This window comes from Erithacus rubecula, assembly GCF_903797595.1.
Source record: "Erithacus rubecula genome assembly, chromosome: 33".
Taxonomy (NCBI): Eukaryota; Metazoa; Chordata; class Aves; order Passeriformes; family Muscicapidae; genus Erithacus; species Erithacus rubecula.
In genome coordinates, this window is record NC_136683.1 from 49,002 (window position 1) to 75,005 (window position 26,004).

The following is a 26,004-nucleotide window of genomic DNA, read 5'->3' on the forward strand; positions in this document are numbered from 1 at the left end:
TTTCCCGGTGCCTGCCGCAGCCTCCATCCAGGCTACCGCAGGTTTTTCGCAGGTTGCTCCAGCCTTGGCCCGGCTGCCCTGGGCTCCTCGCCTGTGCCAGCACAACCCACGCCGGTTCCTCTGCCTGTCCCCTGTCCCTATCAGGCCCCGCGGTCCCGGGCGCCATAAGCCGCGTGTGCATGGTCCGTGCACTGATCTGGTTGCTGATGGAGGCTCCTCGGCGGTTCCAATGCCGGGCTCCGCATCCAACCACTCTCCCCACAAGTGCAGCCTTCTGCCCCCACCTCTCTCTCTCAGGCACTCTCAGGTCTGTTACTAAACCCCACCCTTGCCACTGCTCCCTTAGTCACTCCGGCTCCCACTGCCCAAAGGAACTCCCTCTGTAAAGGAAGAATATCGTACCAAAGTGCTAAGAGTTCAGCTGAAATCCAGAGACATCCTGACAGTTCCACCCATCCCACTACTCCTAAACATTCCTGTTTTAGAGGCGGGGAGAAGGGAAAGGGTGAAGCCCTGGCACAGTCAAGGTACCAGGAGCAGGCTGAGAATGCCTGTTTGTGCTGTGAAGAAAAGATACACTGTGGAGGGAGGTGCCCTCAGCTGGGAAGGGATCTTAGAGTAGTTCAAGAGGTACATCTAGAAGAAGATGGGGAGATCATGGGCTCAATCGTCTAAAGCCTTTAAGAAAACAGGCCCACAAAAGAAAGTATTAAAATTTATAGTAAATACTGGAAAACAAAGGAATTGTGTAGTAAATGTTCTAAGAAAATGTGATGTGCGCAAAGATGGCAGGAGAAAGGGAAAAGGAATTTGAAGTTGCTGTCATTAATTAAATTTGTAGTAAATAAAAGTAAAACCAAAGTATAGAGGAGAAAGATCTTACTAATTTCTGAAATAAGTAATAACATATTGACAAAAAAAGTTTCAGATACTATTAGGAATTCCGGTTATACCAGAAGGAGGGAAAATCTAAAAGAATAAGCCCTCCTAATATGAAAATATTCATCTTAATAGTTCATCCAAATGTTTACATATAAAAAGAATGTGGGGATATGCATTAATTAATGAAAAAAAAGATGCAGACTATAAAAAAAAAAAAAGAGGAAATTACTTTCAAATTGGTTAATTCAATTTTGCAAATTATATGCTCTAAAAAGGATACAAAAAATTTAGCAAAAGAAACAAAACAAACCAACAACAACAATGTGGGAAACAGCAATTTTACTCTTAGAAGTCAGTGACTTAATATGCCGCTGTGCTGAGGGGCACAATCCCCCCTTCACACGCTGCCCCAGCTGTTGGGGATGTGCCCAGGACAGTGTTGGCTTTCTGTGTCCCCAGTGCACGGTATCTCAGCCACGGCACGCTGAGCTTCTTGTCAACCCATGTCCCCAAATCCTTCCCAGGGCTGCTCTCCATCCATTGCCCAGCCCGGCGCTGTCTCGGTGCAGGTGCAGCACCTGCCTTTGGCCTCGCTGAACCTCGTGGGCTCGGCCCGGACCCGCCTGCCCAGCCCGGCCCAGCGCGGGGCCAGCAGCCCCTTCCTTCCCCCAGCCCTGCCCTGCTGCAGCCGCTCACCAGGGCACAGCCCCGGCTTCTCCTGCCCACTCCACCCACGGCCGAGCCTCTCCTACAGACCCTTCCCAGCGCCACCCCAGCACCCAGAGGCCCGAGGACACAGCCCCGAGAAGCTCCAGCCGCCCCTCACCGCCTCTGCCGCCGCCAGCGCCGCAACGACGAGTCAGCGCAGCCGCGGAGGAAGTGACGCACTGAGCCATGCCCAGCGACGCGCTGTGCCCTCTGGGAAATGGAGTCCAGAGCCGCGTACACGCAGAACTAAAATAAACTATATTTATACAGCAGAGTTTCGCAACATTATACATACAGCTTTCATTTTATTATTAGCAAAAAGTCAATAATATAATATGATCTTATAACAATGATGGGATAGTATAAAATAAATGCAAACCCTCCAAAAAACGCGGTGTAGTTCAGAGCAGCGAACCGCAGGTGGCAATCTTACTCCATGGAAAAAATAGATGATAAAAATCCAAAGACTTCTGAGTGTCGGAACTCACTTCGTGCAAAATGCGGATGGATTTCGGGAGGGGTTCGGGCAGTCTCGTGACAATCAGGATGTCTGTAAAGCCGAGGGAGCTGTGCTGGATGGAACGTGTCCATGGAGGGACACCCACAACATGTGCCCGGGATCGGAACTGATGCCTTAAATTTTAGTTTTCCTATTTTCCAGATTCTGCAGTGCCTTAGTGTGTGACTCTGAACTCCATGTAAAGTGTTAGGAGGTTCTCCTCACAGTTCAGTCAGACAAAACAATCCTTTTCCAGCTCTAGGACCAGGGACACTGCTGCAGATTCAGCCTCAAAATGTATAATTTATACAAAAAGTGCAAACAGCAGTGAATTGAGGAGAGTAATGTGGGAGGGTGGGATTGCATAACCTGGAACTGGAATTGGACAATTAGCCCCAATATGGAAATGGACCAAAACTTCTAAAAGTGTGAAAACTCATTACCCTGAGTCCAGCTTGGTCCATCCTTGGCAAGTCTCTTGTAGTGCCCAAAGTGTATCCTTGGAATCCTCTTAATAAATTCTATTTTATTCCTTTAACTGTGTTCAGCCTCTGTTCCAGGTCAGCCTCTTTGGGCATCAGAATGAAGGGGTACTTTAGCAGTTAAATGAAATTCTTTGGATCAGGGAGAGGAGCCCTTGGTGGGGTTTGGGGGGTCATTTGCTGAGGGTTTCATCAGGGGTGTAGAAACCCTCAGCCCTTGTTAGGAATTTGGGGTGTTGAGGGGCTGAGGGTTCCTTGCTGAGGGTGTGATGAGGTTTGGGGTGTCCTGAGTGTGGGATGGTCCCTTGGTGAGGGTGTGATTGGGGGGCAGATGGGCCCATGGCTCTTGCTGGGAATTTTGGTGGATATCCTGGAACTGGTGTTCTCCAGTTGCTGCTTTTAGACACCCAAAATTGTAACTTTGACCCAAAAAACACCTTCCCACGGGAATATTTCTGATATTCCTGCTGTGTGGAAACTCAACTTCCTCCTCAAAACCAAAATTGCTGAAATTTTGCAGCTTTCTTTCGGCTGTAATTCCTCAAATCCCAGTGTGGGTGTTGATTTCCAGGGATGCCTCTGGATTCTCCTCCTGTCATTGCACTTTGCTCTGGGTTGGTTAAGTCCAATTACTGATTAATTCCAGGGGTTTCTGAGCTGCAGGAAAGTTTTGCTGCCAACTCTGCAAGTTGATGGGGTGTGAGGAGCTGTCAGGATCTGCCTGTGGCCTGTGAATCCTGCAGAAATCCTGGCTGCGATTTGGCTCTGTCCCAGCTGACCAAAATTCCCAATTTTTTGATTTTTCCAAGCAATAGAAGCTCTGGGAGTGGGGGGAATTCTGCACCTAGACGAGCCAATTGGTGGAGCAGCGTTCCCAGGCTGAAGGGTGGGGTTTTGTGAGCATTGGGAGGAATTTTTCCCTCATTTGTGAGTGTTTAAAATGCTGGGAATGGCCAAAACAGCCCCTTGGGACTGGCTCCGAGGCCCCAGGAATCCTTGGCATCAATTCTCTGAGGAGAGGGGATTTGAGGGAGCCCAAAGGGCATCACTGGGTTTTGGCAGAGCTGTTGTGGAGACAGAGGGAATTCAACTGCCATGGCCTGATCCTGACTGCCCTGGAAAAGGGGGAGGCTCTGGAACCCCCTAAGGCCTTTGTGACATAGTGGTGTGGGGGCCATGGCACAGGGCACAAGAGGGGTTTGGGAAAGGTGACAGGAGAATCCAGAGCCTCCTGAAGGCTGCTTTGGCCATCAGAGCAATGTAGATCCGGGGCCCTGCCAGATTCCTCTGCTGGAGGAATTCAGCTAGTGGAATTGTCTGGGGTTTGTTTTTTGTTGGGTCTTTCCCAGGAAATGGTTCCTTTTGTAACCCTTTGGATTCTGACCCTTGTTGCTGTTGCTGCTGGTTTTTTTCTCTCGTTGCAGTTTGCAGGAAATTGTTCTTGTCTCAGCCCTTTGGGGCCTTTGCCTCTTGTGCCTCCACTGGCAGGGGGAGGGGCACCAGGCCCTAGTTTTTAGTGACAGCCCAAAATTGGAGAATTCCCTTCCTTAAGCTCAACAGAGCTGAACAAAAAAACACCAGCTCTGCCAGTTGAACCAAAAAGCTGCATTTTTGTGCCAATAAGAGGAAAGAGTCCTGTGTTCCCCTGGCACTGGGAGGAGAGGTGGGGAGCCATGAGTGTACTGGGAGCACTGGGAGGGGGAAAGGGGAGCACTGGGTGCCCTGTGCAGCCCCCTTGACTCATGGTCATGACCCTGGGCAGGATGGGCAACCACGCGAGGCATGGGATGGGGACTCCCAGTGTCCCCAGTGTCACAGCACGCTCTCATAGATGTCACTGCAGTCCTGCAGTTTCCTGTGGGGTTTTGGCAGCTCTGTGTGGGTCACCCACCCCGGCGGTGCCACCAGTGACAGCCCCCAATGACAGCCAGGAGCAGGAGCAGGTACAGGAGGGTCCTTCCGACATTCACAGCCACTGCAAGGGACACAGGAGGACACAGCGGAGTCACTCTGAACCCCGGGGTTCCTGAACACCCTGGTGACCCCATGTGACCCCACCTGTGTTCCAGTGGTGTCCAGTGTTTCCCTGTGGTGTCACCTCCAGGGCCAGCTCTGGGCTCAGTGCCCGGAACACGCGGTGCCCGTCCTGTCCCAGCTGGTTGGTGGCCACGCACTGGTAGGTGCCTGAATGTCCCACATCGACAGCCCCAAGCTCCAAGAGGGGACCCCAGGCCACCTCGTGCCCATCATGCAACCAGGTGAAGGTGACAGGGGCTGAGCCCACCTGTACTGAGCAGCGCAGGGTCACGGGGTCACCTGGGCACACCTGGAGTGCTGGTGGACCAGGGGTGATGGTGGCATTGGCCACGGGTACTGTGGGGACACAGACAGGGCTGAGGTCAGTGGGAGATGCTAGCAACCACTAGGGAGAAGGGGCTGGAGTGGGGGATAAGGTTGGGATGAGTGGGAAGAGGATGCCATGGGCAGTGTCACTCGTAGCCCGAAGGTCCCTCTCACCCAAGATGGTGACATTCAGAGGGACACTGTCAGCCACGGTGTGAGGAGGCATAAAAGCCCCTATTTTGGTGCCACAGCTCCAAGCAAGGGGTGGTGCCCGATCTTGTCCCTGAGCCCCCCTGGTGCCCGGAGAAGGACAGGGGACTTGTCTCCACGGCCACCTTTCAACTCAGCACCAGGTGGTCCCCTAGTGCCACCTGTCCCCAGGGGGGCTGCAGTGACAGGGACATGCCTGAGAGCGGGACTCCTGCAGAGTGACAAGGGTGGGACAGGGGACATGGGAGGAGTGGGGGACAGCAGGGAGCAGTGAAGGAATCAAGGAGGGGGAGGATCAGAGAGGGGTGGGGGGATCCCAGTGAGGAAGAGGACGGTGGGGAGGCTTGGAACGGGGTGGAAGTGACCCCGAAGCGGATGGCATATTCAGAGAGGGAACACCAGGAAAGAGTTGAAGGGAAGATTTTGGGTGCCCTGACAGGGATGGTGACCTTCTGACAATGCAGGGACCTCAGACAGGCACAGTTACACTCAGGAAGGGGCTGAGGGGACATGGTAAGGGATGCAGGCACCAGGAGAGGCAATGCTGAGACCAGGGTGATAACTGGGCAGGCAGGGAGGCACACAGAGGGTTGACCAGGGACAGAAGACCTGGAGGGGCTGTGGGGGCTCCCCGTACCCATCCCTGCACTCACTGCGCACCGTGACCCCGAGCTGGGCGCTGCTCTTCCACACAGTCCCCCGCTCGGAGCGCGCCTTGCAGCTGTAATTCCCCGAGTGGGAGACCCCCACGGCGGGCACCAGGAGCTGCGGAGACCCCTGTGGGCCCGCCACCAACTGCCCGTCCCAGTAGAAGAGGTACAGGAGGGGGGCCGGGGGCCGCAGGGGACTGGGGGTGCTGAGGCAGCGGAGATTGAGGGGGGACCCCTCGGTGAGCTCAGGGGGACTCTCCAGCACCAAGACAGGCTTGAGCTCTGGGAAGAAGATTGGGGTGAGGACTGTGGCTCTGAGTCCACGGAGAAGGGGCTTTGAATGTGTCAGGATATTCGAATTCAAGCAGTGGGTGTGCTCACCGTGCACTGTCAATATCACCGGTGCTGACTGTGACATTCCTGAGGCCACCCAGCCCCTGCAGCTGTAGCGGCCACTGTTGTGCAGCTCCAGGGGCAACAGGGACAGCTCTGTGCCCCTGAGGGACCCCATAAGCGCCTTGTCGTCCTTATAAAATTGCAGCCTGGTGACAGGGCTGTTCTTCCAGCCCCGGCAGCGCAGTGTCGCCGTGTCCCCCTCCAGAAGTGCCCGTGCTGGTACCTGCAGAACCAGCGGGTCTGTGGGACAGGAGGGTCCTGTCACTCTGAGGAGCCCGAGACAGGTCCAGAGTGGGTGCCCATAGCACCAGGGACATCTACCAGGAGTGTCCACTTTGCAGGAGAGTCCCAGGGACACCAGGATCAGCCCTGTGGCACAGCTGTCACCACAGGGGTCCCACCACACTGGGATGTACTGGGATCCACTGGTATTCACTGGGATGTCCCTGTGTGCAGGGGACAGGCTTTTGCCACACCAGGGGTGTGAGGCCACCCAAGGAGTGGAGCTTACCCAGACCTATCAGGGAACCACCATGAGCATTTCACATCCCCCCTCACCATCTGACACCATCACGGGGGGGCTGTGTCCACTGCTGGGTCTGACACAAGTGTATGTTCCACTCTTGGTGACAGTGAAGCTGTCGCGTCCCTCCTGTCCCCAGCGCTGCCTGTCCTTGTACCAGGTGGTGGCACCATCAGTCCCCGAGCCCTGGCAGGTCAGTGTCACCTGGTCCCACAGAACCGCCGGCATCCAGGGGGGCTCCACCAGGAGCTGGGTGCTCTGGGCACCTGCGGGTGACAGGGGACACCAGCCTGCCAGGGCCACCACGGGGCTGGGGACAGAGGGGCAGGGACATGGCATCCCCGGAGGACTCACCAGCGAGGCCGAGGGTCTGGGCTGGAAAGGGAGAAGAGAAAGGGCTGGGTGGGGGTCGCACCGTGGGGAGAGTGGCACCCAAGATCAGGGTGTGGGACTGCCCTCAAAATGTCCCCTTGAGGACACCCTTCTTGTAGTAAAGTGCAAGGTCCCCACCAGTCTGCAGAGGCTGCCAGGGTAGAGATCTGTTTCACACATCTGGGGGGCATGGGCACCTCTGGAATGGGGTCAGCGTGGCCATCTCATGCTGGCACAGGTCACCCCCACCAGCCCTGTGGGCACCTCCCCATGGTGCATCCCCTCTGTCCCTTTCCCCAGAGCTGCCACAGCTCCATGCAGCCAAACCCCACATCCCTGTCCCCGAATCCCTGTCCCCCATCCCTGTCTCCACATCTCTCTCCCACCTTCCAGTTCCATTGTTCCTGTCCCTAGAGCCACCCCAAAACCCTGGTATGACTGAGAGGCCACTGCCTCTGTCTCCCACTACCTTCGCTGAACTTAAGGACCTCAGGGGACCCCACAGTCCCTCTGTGGCCCCTCCCCACCGCTCTCTGCATCATCAGGGCCCATCCCCAGGGCGTCAGGCCTGTGCCCGGGCACTCACCCCACAGGAGCAGTGCCACCTTCCTGGCCATCCCGGTGTCCCTGGCCATGGGCACTGGCTGTCACTCGCTGCTGGGGCCACCTGTCCCCTGGCTGGCGGCTCTTGGGATGAAGGGACAGGAAGCAAGGTCACGTCTCTTCCTCATGTGTAGGAGGTTCTTGGTGGGGGCAGGGTGTGGACAGGATGGGGGCAGGGTGAGGACAGGATGGGGGCCGGGTGGGGACAGGATGGGGACAGCGTGGGGAGTCTGTGGGACATGGGGTAATGGTGGGACATGGTGAGGACAGGATGTTGTCAGAATTTGGAGGTTGAGGTGTTGCAGGGAGCCAAGGATGGGTGCCCAGGGCACTGGGGTGCCAGGTATGGGGTCCCTTGGGAATGGGGTTCCTACGGTTTGGGTGGATTCAGACTCAGGGTTGAGTGTCCCAGATGAAGGTGGCCTCCAAGGATTCGTGATCATGGGATGGATCCCAGGGGTGCGGATGTCAGGGGAATGGGTGTCCTTTTGGAATCATGGTCCCTAGGCAAAGGAGTGCCAGGAGCTGGAACTACCAGGATGGGGGTCCTTAGAAATGGAGATCCTAGGGAATAGCAGTCCTGGGATTGGGGTCCCAGGGAATGGGGGATAGAAGGAATGGGGGTCCCATGGTTGCATTTCCAGGGGAAAGAGCTGTGCCAGGCATGAGCAGTAGCTGGGCAGGTCCAAAAGTCACAGTTCCTTCCCTGAGTGCTTCCTATTTTGGGGTGACTCAGGGCCCAACGCTGCCCCTTTGGGTGCTCGTTTCCTGGGCAGGCATCACATGAGGGTCCTGGGTAGCCCTGTTTCTGTTCCCTCCCCTGCCCTCGAGTATTCCTCCCTTTATTTCTCTGCTTTTCTTATTTCCCTCACTTTTGTGCCATGTTCCCTCACTCCCAATTCCTGGCTCAGAAATCCTGGGAAGCATCTGGGCAGGGAATTGGATGGGGGGACCCCAGAGAGGGAGAAAAGGGGGTGAGGAGTCTGCAGGGAGGGGTGGGGAGGCAGTGGGGGGATGGGGGTGTCTGGCTGTGCTCCCCCAACACTTTCACTTTCTCTCTCCTGCAGCAGAAGGAAGAGGCTGTTTGTGCTGAGAGTCACACGGGGTGGGTTCTGTCCTGGGGGCACATCCAGGGGGTCCTGCCTGAGGGGATCCTGTTCTGGGGGTGACACGATCTGGGTGGATTTTGTCCCAGTGGTGACACATCCCAGCAGGGGAGATCCCGTCCTGGGGGATGGCGGTTCTGGGCAGGGTCCCTGGACACATTCCCTGAGCAAGTCCCTGTCCAGGGTAGGGCACATCCTGGAGACCCCTGTCCCGGGCAGGGGGGCCCTGCCAACCCCCTCTGTCCTCAGTGGGGCACTGTGACCTCAGTGACCTCTGGGGTGCCCCAACTCAGGGTGTGACCCACCCACTCTACACCCCCTCATTGGCTGCCCCCGCCCATCTGGGAGCCCTCAATCCCCATTTGGGAACCCTCACAGGTGCAGCACCTCGGCCCCATTGCACAGCCCACCAAGATCATTCTGTGGCTGAAAAACCCCAGCAAGGCTGACTGGGGGGAACAGACATGGGCTGGTGTCAGTCAGGCAGGGCACAGACACCCCAAAAACACCCAAAGCTCACCCCACACCAAAAACCCCTGCAGGGCCTCAATGCTGGAACCTGGAGATGGATGAGACCTTCCCCAGGAAACACTTGTGAAGCTCTTGGGGGCTTCCCCCTCCCTCTCCTGCTCCCCACAATCCCCCCCACAGGGTTTCTGTCCTGGGGGGTTGGGACACTTTGGTTTTATTGGTTTGGAGATAAATCTGTTCCAGACCTCTGCATTCTCACTCCTCCCCTGCAGGATCTGAGCTGGCAAGAGCAGCTGGGGAATGGAGCCCCAGGTTGCAAGGAGCTCCCAAACTCCTGTTCATTGAAGCCAATGTCCATCAAAGTGTGGGGCCAGCCATGGCCCAGCCCCAGTGCCCAGGGATGGGCATTGGCCAGCTGTGCTCTGGCCAGCCCCAGGTGGCAGCCAGGACCTGAGGCTCCCCGCCCCCTTGGCTTTGACTCTCGCAGCTTTCGAGCTGATGCAAAGGTGACAATTCTTTCAGTGACCAAAAAAGGCCTGGCTGTGCTTTGCTCAGCTCTGCAAGAAGCACAAAAGCCAGTGTGAACCCAAGCAGTGGCTCTGTGAGGGCCTTTGATGGTTTTCAGAGCAGGGCTCGCTGGAAACCCCCTTGCAGGGGCAGCTGTGAGGGAACCAATCTGGAAATGCAGCAATTGATCATTTGGTGCCTGTCCCCAAGGCACAGAGAGAGCCCCAAAACTGCTGCGAATCCCACAAGAATCTGCTCAACAACCTGACTAGGACCCTCCTCCTTGAACAAAACCTGCAGCCCTCTGGAACCTCCCAGAAAAATTGTTTGGGTTCTGGATGTGGACACCAGCAGAGAGGAAGAAGTGTGGAAATATGGAGCAAGGGCTCCACACATGGCTCTGGGGCACAGGGGTGTCCCAGCAGGATCAGGGAGTGCCCAGGCAGGGTTTAGTACATTTACCAGGGAATCAGAGCCTGAGGGACACACAGGCATTTCCACAGATTGCTGTGGAACCAAATGTTCCTGGGATTTCCCATCAGCAGGGCAAGGTCAGCCTAGGCATCCCCTGAAGTTTGGGCACCCCAGAGGTTCCAGGAACCCACTGGGGACAGCAGGAATGCTCAGGGTCCCCCAGGACAGAGATGCCCTGTATGTGCCACCTCTCAGATAGGAATTCCCAAGGATGTGGCACCCCCAGAATGAGGAGCCTCTGGGTCAAGACCCAGGTGTTACCAGCCCAGAGGAGCCCTTTTCCCTCCTGGCAGGACTACTCTGGATGTGCCCCCCACACACAATCCACATCCTGGCCTCAGCACAAACAGCCTCTTCCTTCTGCTGCAGGAAAGAGAAAGTGAAAATCCTGTAGGGGACATGGAGCTTGAGAGCCCCATTCCCCACAGCCCCCACCACTGCCTGCCCCCCCAGACCCCCTTTCCCCCTTCCTGGTGTCCCCCACATGTTAACCTGCTCAGGTGCTCCCTGGGATGTGTGAGCTAGCAAATGGGGGGATGGGAAAAAGTCCTGGGGTGTGTGGGGCAGAGAGCCAGAACCTCCCAGGACAAGCCTGGGGTGCCCCCCCTGGCCATGAACACCCTGTGGGGGCTGTGCTGGGCTCTGAGTCAGCCCAAAATCTGAGTCACCCTGTGCAGGAGCTGTGACCCCTGTGCCCATCCAGCCACTGCCCATCCCTGGCACCCCCCATTTTCTTGGGAACCCAACCATGACATCCCCATTCCCTTGGTCTCCCCACCCTGGGAATCCCCACTCCACTCTCCCATTGCCCAGCACCACCACTGCCTGGATCCAATCCCATGGGCTGCTTCTTCCCTCAGAAACCCCATTCCCGAGGGTCTCTTTCTTGCACCTGCACACCCAACTCAGGGACCCACATGCCCTGGATACCCATCCTTGCCTTCCTGCAACACCTCAGTCCCAAAGTCCAGCAACACTCTGTCCCCACCATGTCCCACCATCACCCCTATGTCCCACAATGTCCCCACCCTACCCCCATCTTCCACACCCTGCCCCCACCAACAGCCACCTAAACACGAGGAGGAGACGTGACCTTGCTTCCTGTCCCTTCATCTGAAGAGTGACAGGACAGGTGGCCCCAGCAGCGAGTGACAGCCAGTGCCCATGGTCGGGGACACCGGGATGGCTGGGAAGGTGGCGCTGCTCCTGTGGGGTGAGTGACCCGGGCACGGGCCTGACACCTTGGGGTTGGGCCCTGGTGAGGCAGAGAGCGGTGGGGAGGGGGCACAGGGGGCCTGTGGGGTCCCCTGAGGTCCCCAAGGGCAGCAGAGCCAGGGCATGGGCATGGAGCCCAGTGTGTCGTGGAGCCCAGAGTCGTGGGGTGGCTGTGGGGGCAGAAACAGGGGAATAGGAACAGGGGAAGTGGGATGTGGGGATGGGAACAGGGAGATTGAGATGTGGGGACAAGGATGTGGCAAAGGAACCTTGGGGCTGAGGCAGCTGTGGGGACAGGGACAGGGAGAGTGGGATGCAGGGATAGGGACAAGGGCCATGTGGGGGCAGATGCCAGATGGGCCACGGGGACATGTGCCATAGGAATGGGATCACGGGCAAAGGGCCATGGAGATGTGGCCATGGGGACAGGTGCTGTAGGGCTGGGGGAAGTGAACTGTGTGCACATGGGGTGTCTCCATGTCCTGCCTCAGCCCAGGGTGTCGGAGGTGTTCCCTGTCCTCTAAATCTCCATGCTACATCAGTGTTCCTATGGGGGCAGTTTAGGGACAGATAAGATACCAGGTCCCCTAGATGCTGCTGTCCCTACTGTGCCACCCCCACCCAGACCTGTCCCTTCTCCCAGCCCAGACCCTCGGCCTTGCTGGTGAATCCTTGGGAGATGCCATGTCCCTGCTCCGCTGTCCCCAGCCCTGTGGTGGCCCTGGCAGTCTGGTGTCCCCTGTCACCCGCAGGTGCCCAGAGCACCCAGCTCCTGGTGGAGCCTCCCTGGATGCTGGCGGTTCTGTGGGACCAGGTGACACTGACCTGCCGGGGCTCGGGGAGCGCCGGTACCACCACCTGGTACAAGGACGGGCGGCGCTGGGGGCAGGAGGTATGCGACAAACCTTTTGCAACCAATAGTGGCATGTACCAGTGTGAGAGACCCGGCAATGGATGGAACCCCACTGTGATGGTGTCAAATGGTGAGGGGGGTTTCGGTGTCCCCACCCTGGCATGCGTGGGTACCCCGAGGGCTCACGGTGGGCTCAGCTTCATAGGTCAGCCCATAGATCAGAGCCTGTCCCTGCTCTGGGGACATCTCAGAGCATCCCAGTGCAGGGAGACCCCCGTGATGGAATTGGGGACCCCTGATGTGACCCAGTGTGGGGTCCCGGTGACATCGGCTGTGACAGGTCCCCCCTGTCGCCCAGACTAGCTGGTGCTGCAGGTGTCAGCGCAGGCGCTGCTGGAGGGGGACACGGTGACACTGCGCTGCCGGGGCTGTTTGAACAGTCTGGTCACCTCGGTGTCCTTCTATCGTGATGGGAAGGAGCTGGGGACTCCATGATGGAACCAATCTGTCCCTGTCCCCTCTGCTGCTGCACCATGGCGGCCACTACCACTGCAGGGGCTGGGTGGAATACTGGGGGGAGTGGTAGCAGTCAGCAACTGTGCCAGTGACAGCGCATGTTGAGCACCCCTCAGCCACAACCCCAACACCCCACAGCTCCTCCCCAGGGACTCAAAGTCAAAGATCCCCCTCCCTTGTTCCCAAACTCACCGTTGTTTTGGTGCTGGAGGGTCCCCCCGAGCCCAGGGAGGGATCCCCCCTTAATCTCCACTGCCTCAGCACCCCCAGCCCCCTGTGGCCCCCAGCCCCGCACCTGCACCGCTTTTACTGGGACGGGCAGTTGGTGGGGGGCCCGCAGGGGTCTCTGCAGCTCCTGGTGCCTGCTGTGGGGGTCTTCCACTTGGGGAATTACAGCTGCGAGGTGAGCTCCGAGGGGGGGCTGTGCAGAAGAGCAGCGCCCGGCTCGGTGTCACGGTGCGCAGTGAGTGTGGGGATGGGCACAGGGAGCCCCCACAGCCCCCATGGGACCCTCAGCCCTCCCTGGGTGCTCCTCTCCCTCTCTCAGGTCTCTTCATTGTCCACAGGTCCCATCAATCCCTGTATGGGTCCCCAAAATCTTCTCTGTGGTTCCCGTCAACCCTCTCCATGTGTCCCCTCGCTGAGTCTCCCATCCTTTGCTGAGGTCCCTTCCACACCTTTCCAACTCACTCCCATATCTCTGTTCCCACTTTCTCCTCACTGGGATCCCTTCATCCATCTCTGATCCTCCCCCCTCCCTGCATCCTTCGCTGCTGCCTGATGTCCTCCACTTCTCCCATATCCCCAGTTCCTCCTGTGTCCCACTGCAGGGGTCCTGCCCTCGGGGTTGTCCCAGTCGATGCAGCCCCCTGAGGGACAGGTGCCACTGAGGGACTGCCTGGAGCTGTGCTGCACGGTGGCCATGAGGACAGGTCCCCTGTCCTTCTCCTGGCACCAGGGGGGCTGGAGGACACACTGGGTGCCGGCTCCTTCCTGCAGCTTGGGCCCACTGGGAACAATGGCAGCACTACGTATGTCGGGTCAGCAATGGGGACAAGTGTGTTCCTCTGAATGTCAGCATCCGGAGTGAGTGGGACCTTTGGATCGAAGGTGACCCCACCCGTGGCATCCCCATCTTGCCAGCCTTGTCTGTGTCCCCACAGTACCCGTGGCCAATGCCACCATCACCCCCGGTCCCCTGGCACTCCAGGTGTGCCCAGGTGACCCCGTGACCCTGCGCTGCTCGGTGCAGGTGGGCTCAGCCCCTGTCACCTTCACCTGGCTGCACAATGGGCACGAGGTGGCCCGGGGTCCCCTCCTGGAGCTTGGGGCTGTCGATGTGGGACATTCAGGCACCTACCAGTGCGTGGCCACCAACCAGCTGGGACAGGACGGGCACCGCGTGTTCCGGGCACTGAGCCCAGAGCTGGCCCTGGAGGTGACACCACAGGGAGCCACTGGACAGCACTGGAACACAGGTGGGGTCACACAGGGTCACCGGGGTGTTCAGGAACCCCGGGGTTCAGGGTGATCCCGCTGTGTCCCCCTGTGTCCCCAGCAGTGGCTGTGAATGTCGGCAGGACCCTCATGCTCCTGCTCCTGGCTGTCATTGGGGGCTGTCAGTGGTGGCACCACTGGGGTGGGTGATAATAACTATAGATCAGGTCCCACAGGAAGTAGGGGGAAGCCCCATAGGATGGGGGAGTCATGAGACATCACTCAAAGACCCTTACTTGGGGGAAGCTGAGTTTCAAGTAACCCCAGTGCTTGGGGTGCTCATAGGTATGGGAGCATTTTGGAGACTCCTGTGATGTCCCAGGAACAATCTTGAATAATATTGGGGTGTCAATGAGAGCTCCTGGGGTATTTAGGGAGTTGTTGGAGAGTAGTGCAGTGTATTGAGAGGTCTTCAGGGGTCCTGGAGGAGCTTGGAGGGTTCCCTGCATTCTATTCTTGGGGTTCTTGAGGCCTTTAGAGGTGCTTAGGAGTGGTGTGAAGATTCAGGGTTCTCGTGGCAGTTCAGGGATCCTAGGGGGGTTGGACTACCTGTGTGGCTCAGGTGTTCTGGGGCTCCTTAAGGCTGGTTTGGGGGCAAGGGTGCTGGGAGTGCAGTAGAAATCAGTGTCTGGTGGGGGCTCAGGCGTCCAATGGGCATTTCAAGGTCCCAGATGGGGATGGGGTCCCAGGGAACACCATGATCACCCCTTCTCCTTTATCTTGAAGCTGCCATGAAATCCCAGGACAGGGATTTCATGTGAGGGGTTCCAGCCATGACTCTCTGTTCCCCCCTCCCCAGGCACCCCTCAACACTTCCTTATCCCTGCAGGGCACCCCCAGAGCCCCCAGCTCCCCTGGAGGAGGGGGAGGTGCTGGACACTGAGTGGGCAGAGGGTGAGTGTGGGGGATGGGTGTGACAGGGACATGGCACCTATGGGTGTCACCCCAAGCCAAGTCCCCATAAGTGATGCCTCTTACAGGACCCCCCACCCTGTCCCTCCCAAGGAACCGCAGGTGACACACATGGGGCTACCAGGACCCCACGGGAAACTGCAGGACACCAGTGACACCTATGAGAGTGTGCTGTGACATTGGAGACACTGGGAGTCCCCATCCCATGCCTCCCATGGTTGCCCATCCTGTCCAGGGTGATGACCATGAGTCAAGGGGGCTACACAGGGCACCCAGTGCTCCCCTTTCCCCCTCCCAGTGCTCCCAGTACACTCATGGCTCCCCACCTCTCCTCCCAGTGCCAGGGGAACACAGGACTCTTTTCCTCTTATTGGCACCAAAATGCAGCTTTTTGGCTGAACTGGAAGAGATGGTGTTTCTTTGTTCAGCTCTGTTGGGCTTTAGGAATGGGATTCTCCAATTTTGGGCTGTCACTAAAAACCAGGGCCTGGTGCCCCTCCCCCTGCCCGTGTTATAAATGAACGCAATGGGCCATAAAGGATTGAATCAAATTTAAAAAGATTTATTAGTTACAGAGGGCAAAAGCAAAATCAACAGCACCGGGCAACAGAAAAGCTCCTGCTCTGAAACTGCCGCACCCCTCCCCTCTCCGCTCACTCCTTTTAAGTTGTTCAGTTTCCGGGGTTTCATGCCCTTCCTCTAGCAGTTCTACGCATGCTCCTCGGGTTACATGCCCCCCCCCCCAGTAGTTCTGCGCACGCTCCTGCAGTTGCTAGGGGGTCTTCTTCTGCCTTCTGGTGGTCGAGGGATGAAGGTCAGTAGTCTTCCTCATCCTTCTTTTACTGACCCTTACTAACACTTAAAGCGATAGATGATTAACGCAAGCAAAGTGAAAATGACTATCAGCATCTTGGCAAGCAAAGCAAAACAATTAGAGACATCTTGGCTCACTCTCAAGGTCTTTCAGACAAGCAAAGCAAAATAATTAACAGCATCCTTGCAAGTAAAGCAAAACAGCAAAATGATATCCCAGCCTCCAAGTCCTTTCAATATCCTCTCAGAGTCTATCAGGCGAACAAAAGGTTTTCATCACAATGACCATGAGTCAAGGGGATTGCACAGGAAACCCAGTGCTCCCCTTTCCCCCTCCTAGTGCTCCCAGTACACTCATGGCTCCCCACCTCTCCTCCCAGTGCCAGGAGAACACAGGACTCATTTCCTCTTATTGGCACAAAAATGCAGCTTTTTGGTTCAACTGGCAGAGCTGGTGTTTCTTTGTTCAACTCGGTTGGGTTTTAGGAATGGGATTCTCCAATTTTAGGCAGTCACTAAAAACCAGGGCCTGGTGCCCCTCCCCCTGCCAGTGCAGGCACAAAAGGCAAAGGTCCAAATGGGCTGAGACAAGAACAATTTCCTGCAAACTGCAACGAGAGAAAAAAACCAGCCGCAACAGCAACAAGAGTCAGAATCCAAAGGGTTACAAAAGGAAGCATTTCCAGAGAAAGACCCAATAAGAGACAAACCCCAGACAATTCCACTAGCTCAATTCCTCCAGCAGAGGAATCTGGCAGGGCCCTGGATCTTCATTGCTCTGATGGACAAAGCAGCCTTCAGGAGCCTCTGGATTCTCCTGTCACCTTTCCCAAACCCCTCTTGTGCTGTGGTCCCCACACCACGATGTCACAAAGGCCTTGGGGGGTTCCAGAGCCTCCCCCTTTTCCAGGGCAGTCAGGATCAGGCCATGGCAGTTGAATTCCCTCTGTCTCCACAACAGCTCTGCCAAAACCCACTGATGCCCTTTGGGCTCCCTCAAATCCCCTCTCCTCAGAGAATTGTTGCCAAGGATTCCTGGGGCCTCGGGGCCAGTCCCAAGGGGCTGTTTTGGCCATTCCCAGCATTTTAAACACTCACAAATGAGGGAAAAATTCCTCCCAATACTCACAAAACCCCACCCTTCAGCCTGGGAACGCTGCTCCACCAATTGGCTCGTCTAGGTGCAGAATTCCCCCCACTCCCAGAGCTTCTATTGCTTGGAAAAATCAAAAAATTGGGAATTTGGGTCAGCTGGGACAGAGCCAAATCGCAGCCAGGATTTCTGCAGGATTCACAGGCCACAGGCAGATCCTGACAGCTCCTCACACCCCATCAACTTGCAGAGTTGGCAGCAAAACTTTCCTGCAGCTCAGAAATCCCTGGAATTAATCAGTAATTGGACTTAACCAACCCGGAATGAAGTGCAGTGGTGAGGAGATCCAGAGGCATCCCTGGAAATCAACACCCACACTGGGATTTGAGGCACTATAGTCCAAAAACAGCCACAAAGTTTCAGGAATTTAGATTTTGAGGGGGAAGATGCGTTTCCACACGGAAGCAATATCAGGAATATTCCCATGGGAACGTGGTTTTTTGGGTCAATGTTGCAATTTTGGGTGTCAAAAAGCAGCAGCTGGAGACCACCAGATCCAGGATCCCCCCCCCCCCCACCAAATTCCCAGCAAGAGCCATGGGCCCATCTGCCCCCAGTCACACCCACACCAAGGAACCCTCCCACATTCAGGACACCCCAAACCTCACCACACCCTCAGCAAGGGACCCTCAGCCCCTCAACACTCCAAATTCCCAGCAAGGGCTGAGGGTCTCCACACCCCTGATGAAACCCTCAGCAAGGGACCCCCTCAAACCCTACCAAGGTCTCCTCTACCTGATCCAAAGAATTTCATTTAACTGTTAAAGTACCCCTTCATTCTGATGCCCAAAGAGGCTGACCTGGAACAGACGCTAGAGAGAGTTAAAGGAATAAAAAAGGAATTTACTAAAAGGCATTCCAAGGATTTACTCTGAGCAGTGTTATAAATGAACGAAATGGGCCATAAAGGATAGAATCAAAGTAAAAAAATATTTATTAGTTACAGAAGGCAAAAGCAAAATCCACAGCGCCGGGCGACAGGGGAGCCTCCAGCTCCAAAACTGCTGCGCCCCCCCCTCTCCGCTCACTACTTTTAAGTTGTTCAGTTTCCGGGGTTTCATGCCCCTCCTCTAGTAGTTCTACACATGCTCCTCAGGTTTCATGCCCCCCCTTCTAGTAGTTCTGCGCATGCTTCTTCAGTTGCTAGGGGGTCTTCTTCTGCCTTCTGGTGGTCGAGGGATGAAGGTCAGTAGTCTTCCTCACCCTTGTTTTACTGACCCTTACTAACACTTAAGGCGATACTTAATTAACGCAAGCAAAGTGAAAATGACTATCAGTATCTTGGCAAGTAGAGCAAAACAATAAGAGACATCTTGGCTCACTCTCAAGGTCTTTCAGAAAAGCAAAGCAAAATAATTAATAGCATCCTTGCAAGTAAAGCAAAATAGCAAAATTATATCCCAGGCTCCAAGTCCTTGCAAATCCTTGCAAATCCTCTCAAGGTCTATCAGGCGAACAAAAGGTTTTCATCACAAGCAGTACAAGAGCCTGGCCAAGGATGGACCAAGCTAGACTCAGAGTCATGAGTTTTTATAACTTTTGGTCCATTTCCACATTGGGGTTAATTGTCCAATTCCAGTTCCAGGTTATGCAATCCCACCCTCCCACATTGCTCTCCTCAATTCACTGCTGTTTGCACTTTTTGTATAAATTATACATTTTGAGGCTGAAGCTGCAGCTGTGTCCCTGGTCCTGGGGCTGGAAAATGGTTGTTTTGTCTGTCTGAACTGTGAGGAGAACCTCCTAACACTTTACATGGAGTTCAGAGGCACACACTAAGGCCTTGCACAATCTGGAAAATAGGAGAATTAAAATTTAAGGCATCAATTCTGATCCCGGGTACGTCCCTCCATGGACACGTTCCATCAGGCGCCGCTCCCTCGGCTTTACAGACATGCTGATAGTCACGAGACTGCCCAAAGCCTTCCTGAAATCCATCCGCATTTTGCATGCAGTGAGTTCCGACACTCAGGATTTTTGTCATTTATGTTTTCCATGGAGTAAGATTGCCACCTACTGTTCACTGTTCTGAACTACACAGTGTATTTTGGGGGACTTGCTTCTATTTTATATGATTCCATCGTTGTTATAAAAACATATTTTATTATTGGCTTTTCGCAAATAATAAAATGAATGCTCTATGTATAATGTTGCGAAACTCTGCTGTATAAACCTAGTTTATTTTAGTTGCATGTGTGCGTGGCTCTGGACTCCATTTCCCAGGGGGCACAGCGTGTCGCTGGGCGTGGCTCAGTGCGTCACTTCTGCCGTGGCTGCGCTGACTCGTCATTGTGGTGCTGGCGGCAGCAGAGACGATGAGGGGCGAGCATCTCAGGGCGTTGTCCTTGGGCCTCTGGGCGCTGGGGCGGCACTGGGAAGGGTATGTAGGAGAGGCTCGGCCGTGGGCTCCAAGGGGCCGGCAAGGACCGGCCGGGTTCTGGCGTTGCAGAGTTGGGCTCTTGGGCGGGCAGCGGTGGGTGAGAGCGGGCGGTTCCCTCTTGAGAGGCGACCCTGAGCCCTCTGGGCCCCGGGGCTGCGTGAGTGGGCAGGAGCAGCCGGGGCTGTGCGCTGGTGAGCGGCTGCAGCAGGGCAGGGCTGGGGGAAGGAAGGGGCTGCTGGCCCTGCTCTGGGCCGGGCTGGGCAGGCGGGTCCGGGTCGAGCCCACGAGGTTCAGCGAGGCCAAAGGCAGGTGCTGCACCTGCACCGAGACAGCGCCGGGCTGGGCAATGGATGGAGAGCAGCCCTGGGAAGGATTTGGGGACATGGGTTGACAAGAAGCTCAGCGTGCCGTGGCTGAGATACCGTGCACTGGGGACACAGAAAGCCAACACTGTCCTGGGCACATCCCCAACAGCTGGGGCAGCGTGTGAAGGGGGGATTGTGCCCCTCAGCACAGCGGCATATTAAGTCACTGACTTCTAAGAGTAAAATTGCTATTTCCACATTGTTGTTGTTGGTTTGTTTTGTTTCTTTTGCTAAATTTTTTAAAGGTCGTTTTAGAGCATATAATCACAAAAGTGACTTAACCAATTTGAAAGTAATTTCCCTTTTTTATTAAATTTTTTTTTCATAGTCTGCATCTTTTTTTTCATTAATTAATGCATATCCTGACTTTCTTTTTCCTTGTAAACATTTGGATGAACTATTAAGATGAATCTTTTCCTATTAGGAGGGCTTGTTCTTTTAGATTTTCCCTCCTTCTGGTGTAAACCCTATTCCTAATGGTGTCTGAAATTTTTTTTCTCAATATGTTATTTCTTATTTCAGGAATTAGTAAGATATTTCACCTCTGTACATTGGTTTTTCTTTTAATTATTACACCTTTAATTAATGACAGCAGCTTCAAATTCCTTTTCCCTTGCTCCTGCCATTTCTACAGTTTTACTACACACATCACATTTGTTTGAGCATTTGCTACACAAGTTTTGTTCCAGTATTTACTATAAATTTGAATACTTTCTTTTGTGGGCCTGTTTTCTTAAAGGCTTTAGATGATAGAGCCCATGATCTCCCCATCTTCTTCTAGATGTACCTCCCGAACTACTCTCAGATCCCTTCCCAGCTGAGGGCACCTCCCTCCACAGTGTATCTTTTCTTCACAGCACAAACAGGCATTCTCAGCCTGCTCCTGGTACCTTGACTGTGCCAGGGCTTCACCCTTTCCCTTCTCCCCATCTCTAAAACATGAATGTTTAGGAGTAGTGGGATGGGAGGAACTGTCAGGATGTCTCTGGATTTCAGCTGACTCTTAGCACTTTGGTACGATATTCTTCCTTTACAGAGGGAGTTCCTTTGGGCAGTGGGAGCCGGAGTGACTAAGGGAGCAGTGGCAAGGTCTGGGTTTAGTAACAGACCTGAGAGTGCCCGAGAGAGAGAGGTGGGGGCAGAAGGCAGCACTTGTGGGGAGAGTGGTTGGAGGCGGAGCCCGGTATGGGAACCGCCGAGGAGCCTCCATCAGCAACCAGATCAGTGCACGGACCATGCACACGCAGCTCGTGACGCCTGGGATCGTGGCGCCTGGTAGGGACAGGGGACAGGCAGAGGAACCGGCGTGGGTTGTGCTGGCACGGGCGGGGAGCCCAGGGCAGCCGGGCCACCTGGGCTGGAGCAACCTGGGAAAAACCCGTGGCAGCCTGGATGGAGGCTGGGGCAGGCACCAGGGAAAAAGCTTCAGGTGCCGAGGCTGGGGCAAAACTGGAGCCTGTGGGGAAAGCAATATTTCCCGAGCTTCTTTTTTTTATTATTCTTCTTTTTTCTCTTTCCTGATCTGTCTCTGGGGTTTTTTTTGATATTTTAAAAACTTTTACTTCCAGGGGTTTTGTGTCTCTTGCCCAACATGTGGCATAGTCCCCATTCTTTGGATCACTGGATTCTCCTCAATGTACAAATACATTCAAGGGCGGGAAAATCTAAGCCTCCCAGGGCATGTCTGCCAGCACTTTTCCTCCCCCTTCTTTCTTTGAGCCTATCTTACCTGCTTCTTGTCCCATTTTTCCAAGACTTTTCCCATTCTTCTGGCCTCTGCCTCTCCTTTCTAACAAATTTCTCTGGTAATTTAAATATCACTTACCTCCCCCACAGCAGAGAAAACTCCTATTTTCCAACAGTACAATATAATCCACCTCTTTCCAGAAAATAAACTTTAAATTTACAATACATATTCATTCATTCACACATGCTCAATTTTATTTCTTCAATATGTTTTTCTCACTAATTCTTACAAGACAACACAATACCAAAGTACCTTTACTTTACTTGTTGTCACATTTTTAGTGGACAACCTTGGATGCTCCTGGGAATATTATCCTTCAATCTAGCAATGTTTTGGGCCCCCCACTTTTGTCCTGTTCCCTAGTAGTCCACTACTGTGGACTGGGTAGGAAACCCTTGGCTCCTTTTTTCCATTGTCTCCCAGTACTTACATGAACCCTGATTCTTATCTGAACCTTTGGTACCTGGGTTCTTTGGTTTTCTAAAAAAATCTGACCCATTCCTGACTGGTCCTTCAGTGCCTCTGGCCCCTGACTGTTTAAATAAAATCCCTTTGACTAACGCCCCTGGCCCCTGACTTTATTTTAAATCCCTTCAAGAAGCTCTTCCAGCCCCCTTTTTTATTTAGAAGTCCCCTCTTCACTCACTTTGTTCCTTCACCTGCTGCTTGTCTTGTGAGAAGTCAGAACTGAGGTTAGAAGAACTCAGCACTCGCCCCGTAACTGCTGCATCTTAGACAGACACCAGTCACACACCACCAAACCAAGCGATACTCACAGTCGGATGTTCTTGCCTGGATCTTGGTGCACAGATAATTGCAGGTAATTTACTGCATTTGTCCTCTGGGAGCTCAAATTCCTTGCCCGTGCCTTATCTTTTGATGAATTTCCTGTCCCAGCAGAGGGCAAGAGTCAGCCCAGGACACCAAAGGTGGGGCACATCCCTAGGATTAGTTGTTCTTTCCTGAAAAATGGAAATTCATCACATTGAGATCACCAGTTTTGTTATAAATTACCATAATCGAGTAGGTTAATCAATAAGGCAATGTGATTAAGCAGAAGCCACTTTATTTTACATTACGCTCTACTTACACATTCTAAAACTACTGTCCATGGGATCACGCAGTACTTGATTGGTGCCTCTGTCTTGTCCACGTGCTCTGCCTGGCACCTCTCAGCAAATTGATTGGTTAGAGTCCAGTTCTTCCAGACCCTTCTTTATCTCAGATCTTGCAGTCTTGGTATTCTGTTTTCTGCTTCTTTCCCAGATTAGCACAATTTATCTTTCCGGAGCCTTGACAAATTCCAGGGTGTTTGATAAGTTTATTTAGAAATGGTTTGGCTGGAGCACACTGTGGCCTAAGCTGTTGAAACACATTGCTATAGTGGGCACCCACAGAGCAGGGGTAGGGACACAAATGGAGTGCCCTCAGGCAGGGACCTCCAGTGTCCCCAGTGTCCCCAGTGTCACAGCACAGCATTGCAGATGTCACTGGGGTCCCACTGTCACCCATGGGGTCCCAGCAGCTCTTCATGGGTCACCTGGGGATGTGGCAGGGAGGCCCAGAGCAAGACACAGGGCTTGGGGACCTGGGTGGGGGTGACACCCGTGGGTGACATGTCCTTGTTCCCCCCCCATACTGATCCGCTGCCCTCTTGATGTGCATGATGGGGGAGTCCAGCACCACCCCCTCCTCCTGGGGAGTCCTGTAGGGATAATGGGGGGGTCTGGGTGGGGTCTGGGGAGGAGGAATGGGGACTCCCAGCTAGAGCCCCCTACTCACCTGCCCTGGAGCTCCTGAAAGCTGCAAGGAAAAGGGGAGGGGTTGACTGTGGGGGCCCTGGGACCCCTGAACCTTCCTGGTACCTTGGCAGTTCCAACTGTCCCGTCTCTGAGGGTCTTTTCAGGCTTGAGACCTCCCCAGAGAGGGCATGGAGGTGGTAAAAAGTCTGGTTCTCTCGGAGGTGCTGACAAGAAAGCAGCTCGAGACGACCTTGAGTTGTTTTGGGGCTGTTTATTTGTCTTATCTTAAAAAAGTTTCTGGCAGCCCGGCACAGGTCCGCTCTGCAGGTCGACCATAGCAGAAAGGTCTCCTGAGAGGGCTGAGCCAAGGTCTTTACACCCTAAACTACGTATATAATATTTACAAATTTTCCCCAATGCCATGTAACTTCTTTGCAATGTCCAGTTCTCTCCCATCCAATCTGTGGTTCCCAGGGTGCAACTTCAACATGGATGACATGAAGAAGAAGGAGGAAGAAGTCCACCACACCCAGGGTCCTCCATCTTGGCCACATGGCCCTTAATATAAACAATTTAAAAAACAACTTATACTACATTTTAACAATCTAATTTACACTCTACTCATCATTCTTTTCTGTGTCTCTTCTCTCAGCGTGGGCAGATTTTCCCAAGGAGCCAAATCCAGCCCCTGCAGCTCCTGGGCAGCACTCGGGGGTCTCTGAGGGGTCTGCCAGGGGGGTTTTTGCACCCCCAAAGGAGCCAGGGAAAAACCCTGGACTCCCACACCAACCACCCACAGGACCCCCAAATCCCTACTGGAGCCCTGATTCCCACCTCATCCCTGATTCCCCCTGGACACTCCAAGCACCCATGACCCTCCAGAACTTCTGAACCACCACAGTCCCCCAATGCCCCTGGTGTCCCTCAACCTCTAAACCCCAAACCTGGGCAGGAGGGGCATCCCCCACACTACCCCAGGATCCTAAAAAGATCCTTTCAACATGCTTGCACGGCCACCATGAACTCCTCAAATGCTGCAGGAGCTCCCAGTGACACCCAAATGTTCCTAAAAGTGCACCCAGGAATTTTCATGGAGCCCAACCAAGACCCTTCAAATTCAACCCATGAAAACCAGGACACCCAGCCGAGGTCACCGTGGGCTCAGTTTTCCCCAGCCCAGGGGCCCTGGATGCTGCCTGATCTCTACCCCCACTCTGACGGCTTCCCCTGACTCCAAGACTACCATACCCCCCATTGTCACCCACCCTGGCGGTGCCAGCAGTGCCAGCCCCGGATGACAGCCAGGAGCAGGAGCAGGTACAGGAGGGTCCTGCCGACATTCACAGCCACTGCTGGGGACACAGGGGAACACAGTGGAGTCACCCTGAACCCCGGGGTTCCTGAACATCCCAGTGACCCTGTGTGACCCCACCTGTGTTCCAGTGGTGTCCAGCGGCTCCCTGTGGTGTCATCTCCAGGGCCAACTCTGGGCTGAGTGCCCGGAACACGCGGTGCCCGTCCTGTCCCAGCTGGTTGGTGGCCACACACTGGTATGTGCCTGAATGTCCCACAAGGACGGCCCCAAGCTCCAGGAGGGGACCCCGGGCCATCTCGTGCCTGTTGTGCAGCCAGGTGAAGGTGACAAGGGCTGAGCCCACCTGCACCGAGCAGCACAGGGTCACGGGGTCACCTGGGCACACCTGGAGTGCCGAAGGACCAGGGGTGATGGTGGCATTGGCCACGGGCACTGTGGGGACACAGACAGGGCTGAGGGGGGGGAGGGGCTGGCACCCAGTGTGGGGAAGGGAATGGGGCAAGGGAGTGTCAGAAGGGGGGGATGTGGGAGCCTGTGCATGGTGGCACCTGGAGACAGAGGGAGCCTTTCAGCCAGTGTTGTAATGAGGTGAATGGAATGAGTCAGCATACCTCTGTCCATCTCTTTCGGCTGGTCCCCGGTTCCCTATCCTCCTTCCTGTCCTGTAACCTTCTCCTGTGACCTTGTAGCCCACCTAGAGTTCGGTATTATGAACCTAGACCCCCCGTGTCCTCACCCCATTGGCTGCCGGCCAAGGCCACTCCCATTCCCTTCTCCTGAATTCCCCTTTCCCGGAGAGAATCTCCCTCTTTCCTGCCACACCACCACCATGGAATAAACCTGAGACCTGAAAGATCCTCCTTTGTATCCTTTCTGATCCATGCTGATACTTTGTCTGATCTTAAGTAATTAGGAAAAAGACACAAAGTATCGTAGCAGTTGGCGCCGTCATGAGGGTCTTGATTTTTAGAACCTACTTTGCCTAGAGTCCCAGTCTTAGGACTTTAAAAGTCCGTTTGGGCTGTTCAGCTATCTCTGGAGGACGGGACGGAGAACTCCTCTGGGGAATTGGAGGAGCTGTTTCTGGATTAGAAATTTTGCACAGTACGGCAGAACCGCACTTCGTCTGAGAAAGGTAAAACATCCCTTAGGGGAGGCATGAACCCCAATTTAGCCCCAAGGTACCCGGGAAGGTGGGGGGGGGGGGGATAAATGGGATTGCCCCAGACCCATAGGGGAAGGTGTACCCTGCGGGGTGGTAGCAGCGGCG

General features: G+C 54.8%; 2 protein-coding genes across 2 annotated transcripts in view; both read right to left on the minus strand.

The window, feature by feature from the left end:
• Positions 1-26,004, minus strand: part of LOC306813837 (low affinity immunoglobulin gamma Fc region receptor II-like) — a gene marked incomplete at its 3' end in the record, with an annotated part of 110,655 nt that overhangs the window by 8,892 nt on the left and 75,759 nt on the right. The window contains exons 2-3 of the mRNA XM_079329498.1: positions 7,048-7,068; positions 6,729-6,959 (exon numbers count right to left, since the gene is read on the minus strand). Of these exons, the coding sequence (XP_079185624.1) occupies positions 6,729-6,959; positions 7,048-7,068 (252 nt within the window). The remainder of the gene's footprint in view (positions 1-6,728; positions 6,960-7,047; positions 7,069-26,004) is intronic.
• LOC306813751 (Fc receptor-like A) overlaps positions 19,359-26,004 on the minus strand; it is a gene marked incomplete at its 3' end in the record, with an annotated part of 54,335 nt that continues 47,689 nt past the window's right edge. Inside the window, exons 6-9 of the mRNA XM_079329350.1 lie at positions 25,078-25,166; positions 23,460-23,480; positions 23,317-23,414; positions 19,359-19,764 (exon numbers count right to left, since the gene is read on the minus strand). Coding sequence (XP_079185476.1) covers positions 19,359-19,764; positions 23,317-23,414; positions 23,460-23,480; positions 25,078-25,166 — 614 coding nt within the window. The remainder of the gene's footprint in view (positions 19,765-23,316; positions 23,415-23,459; positions 23,481-25,077; positions 25,167-26,004) is intronic.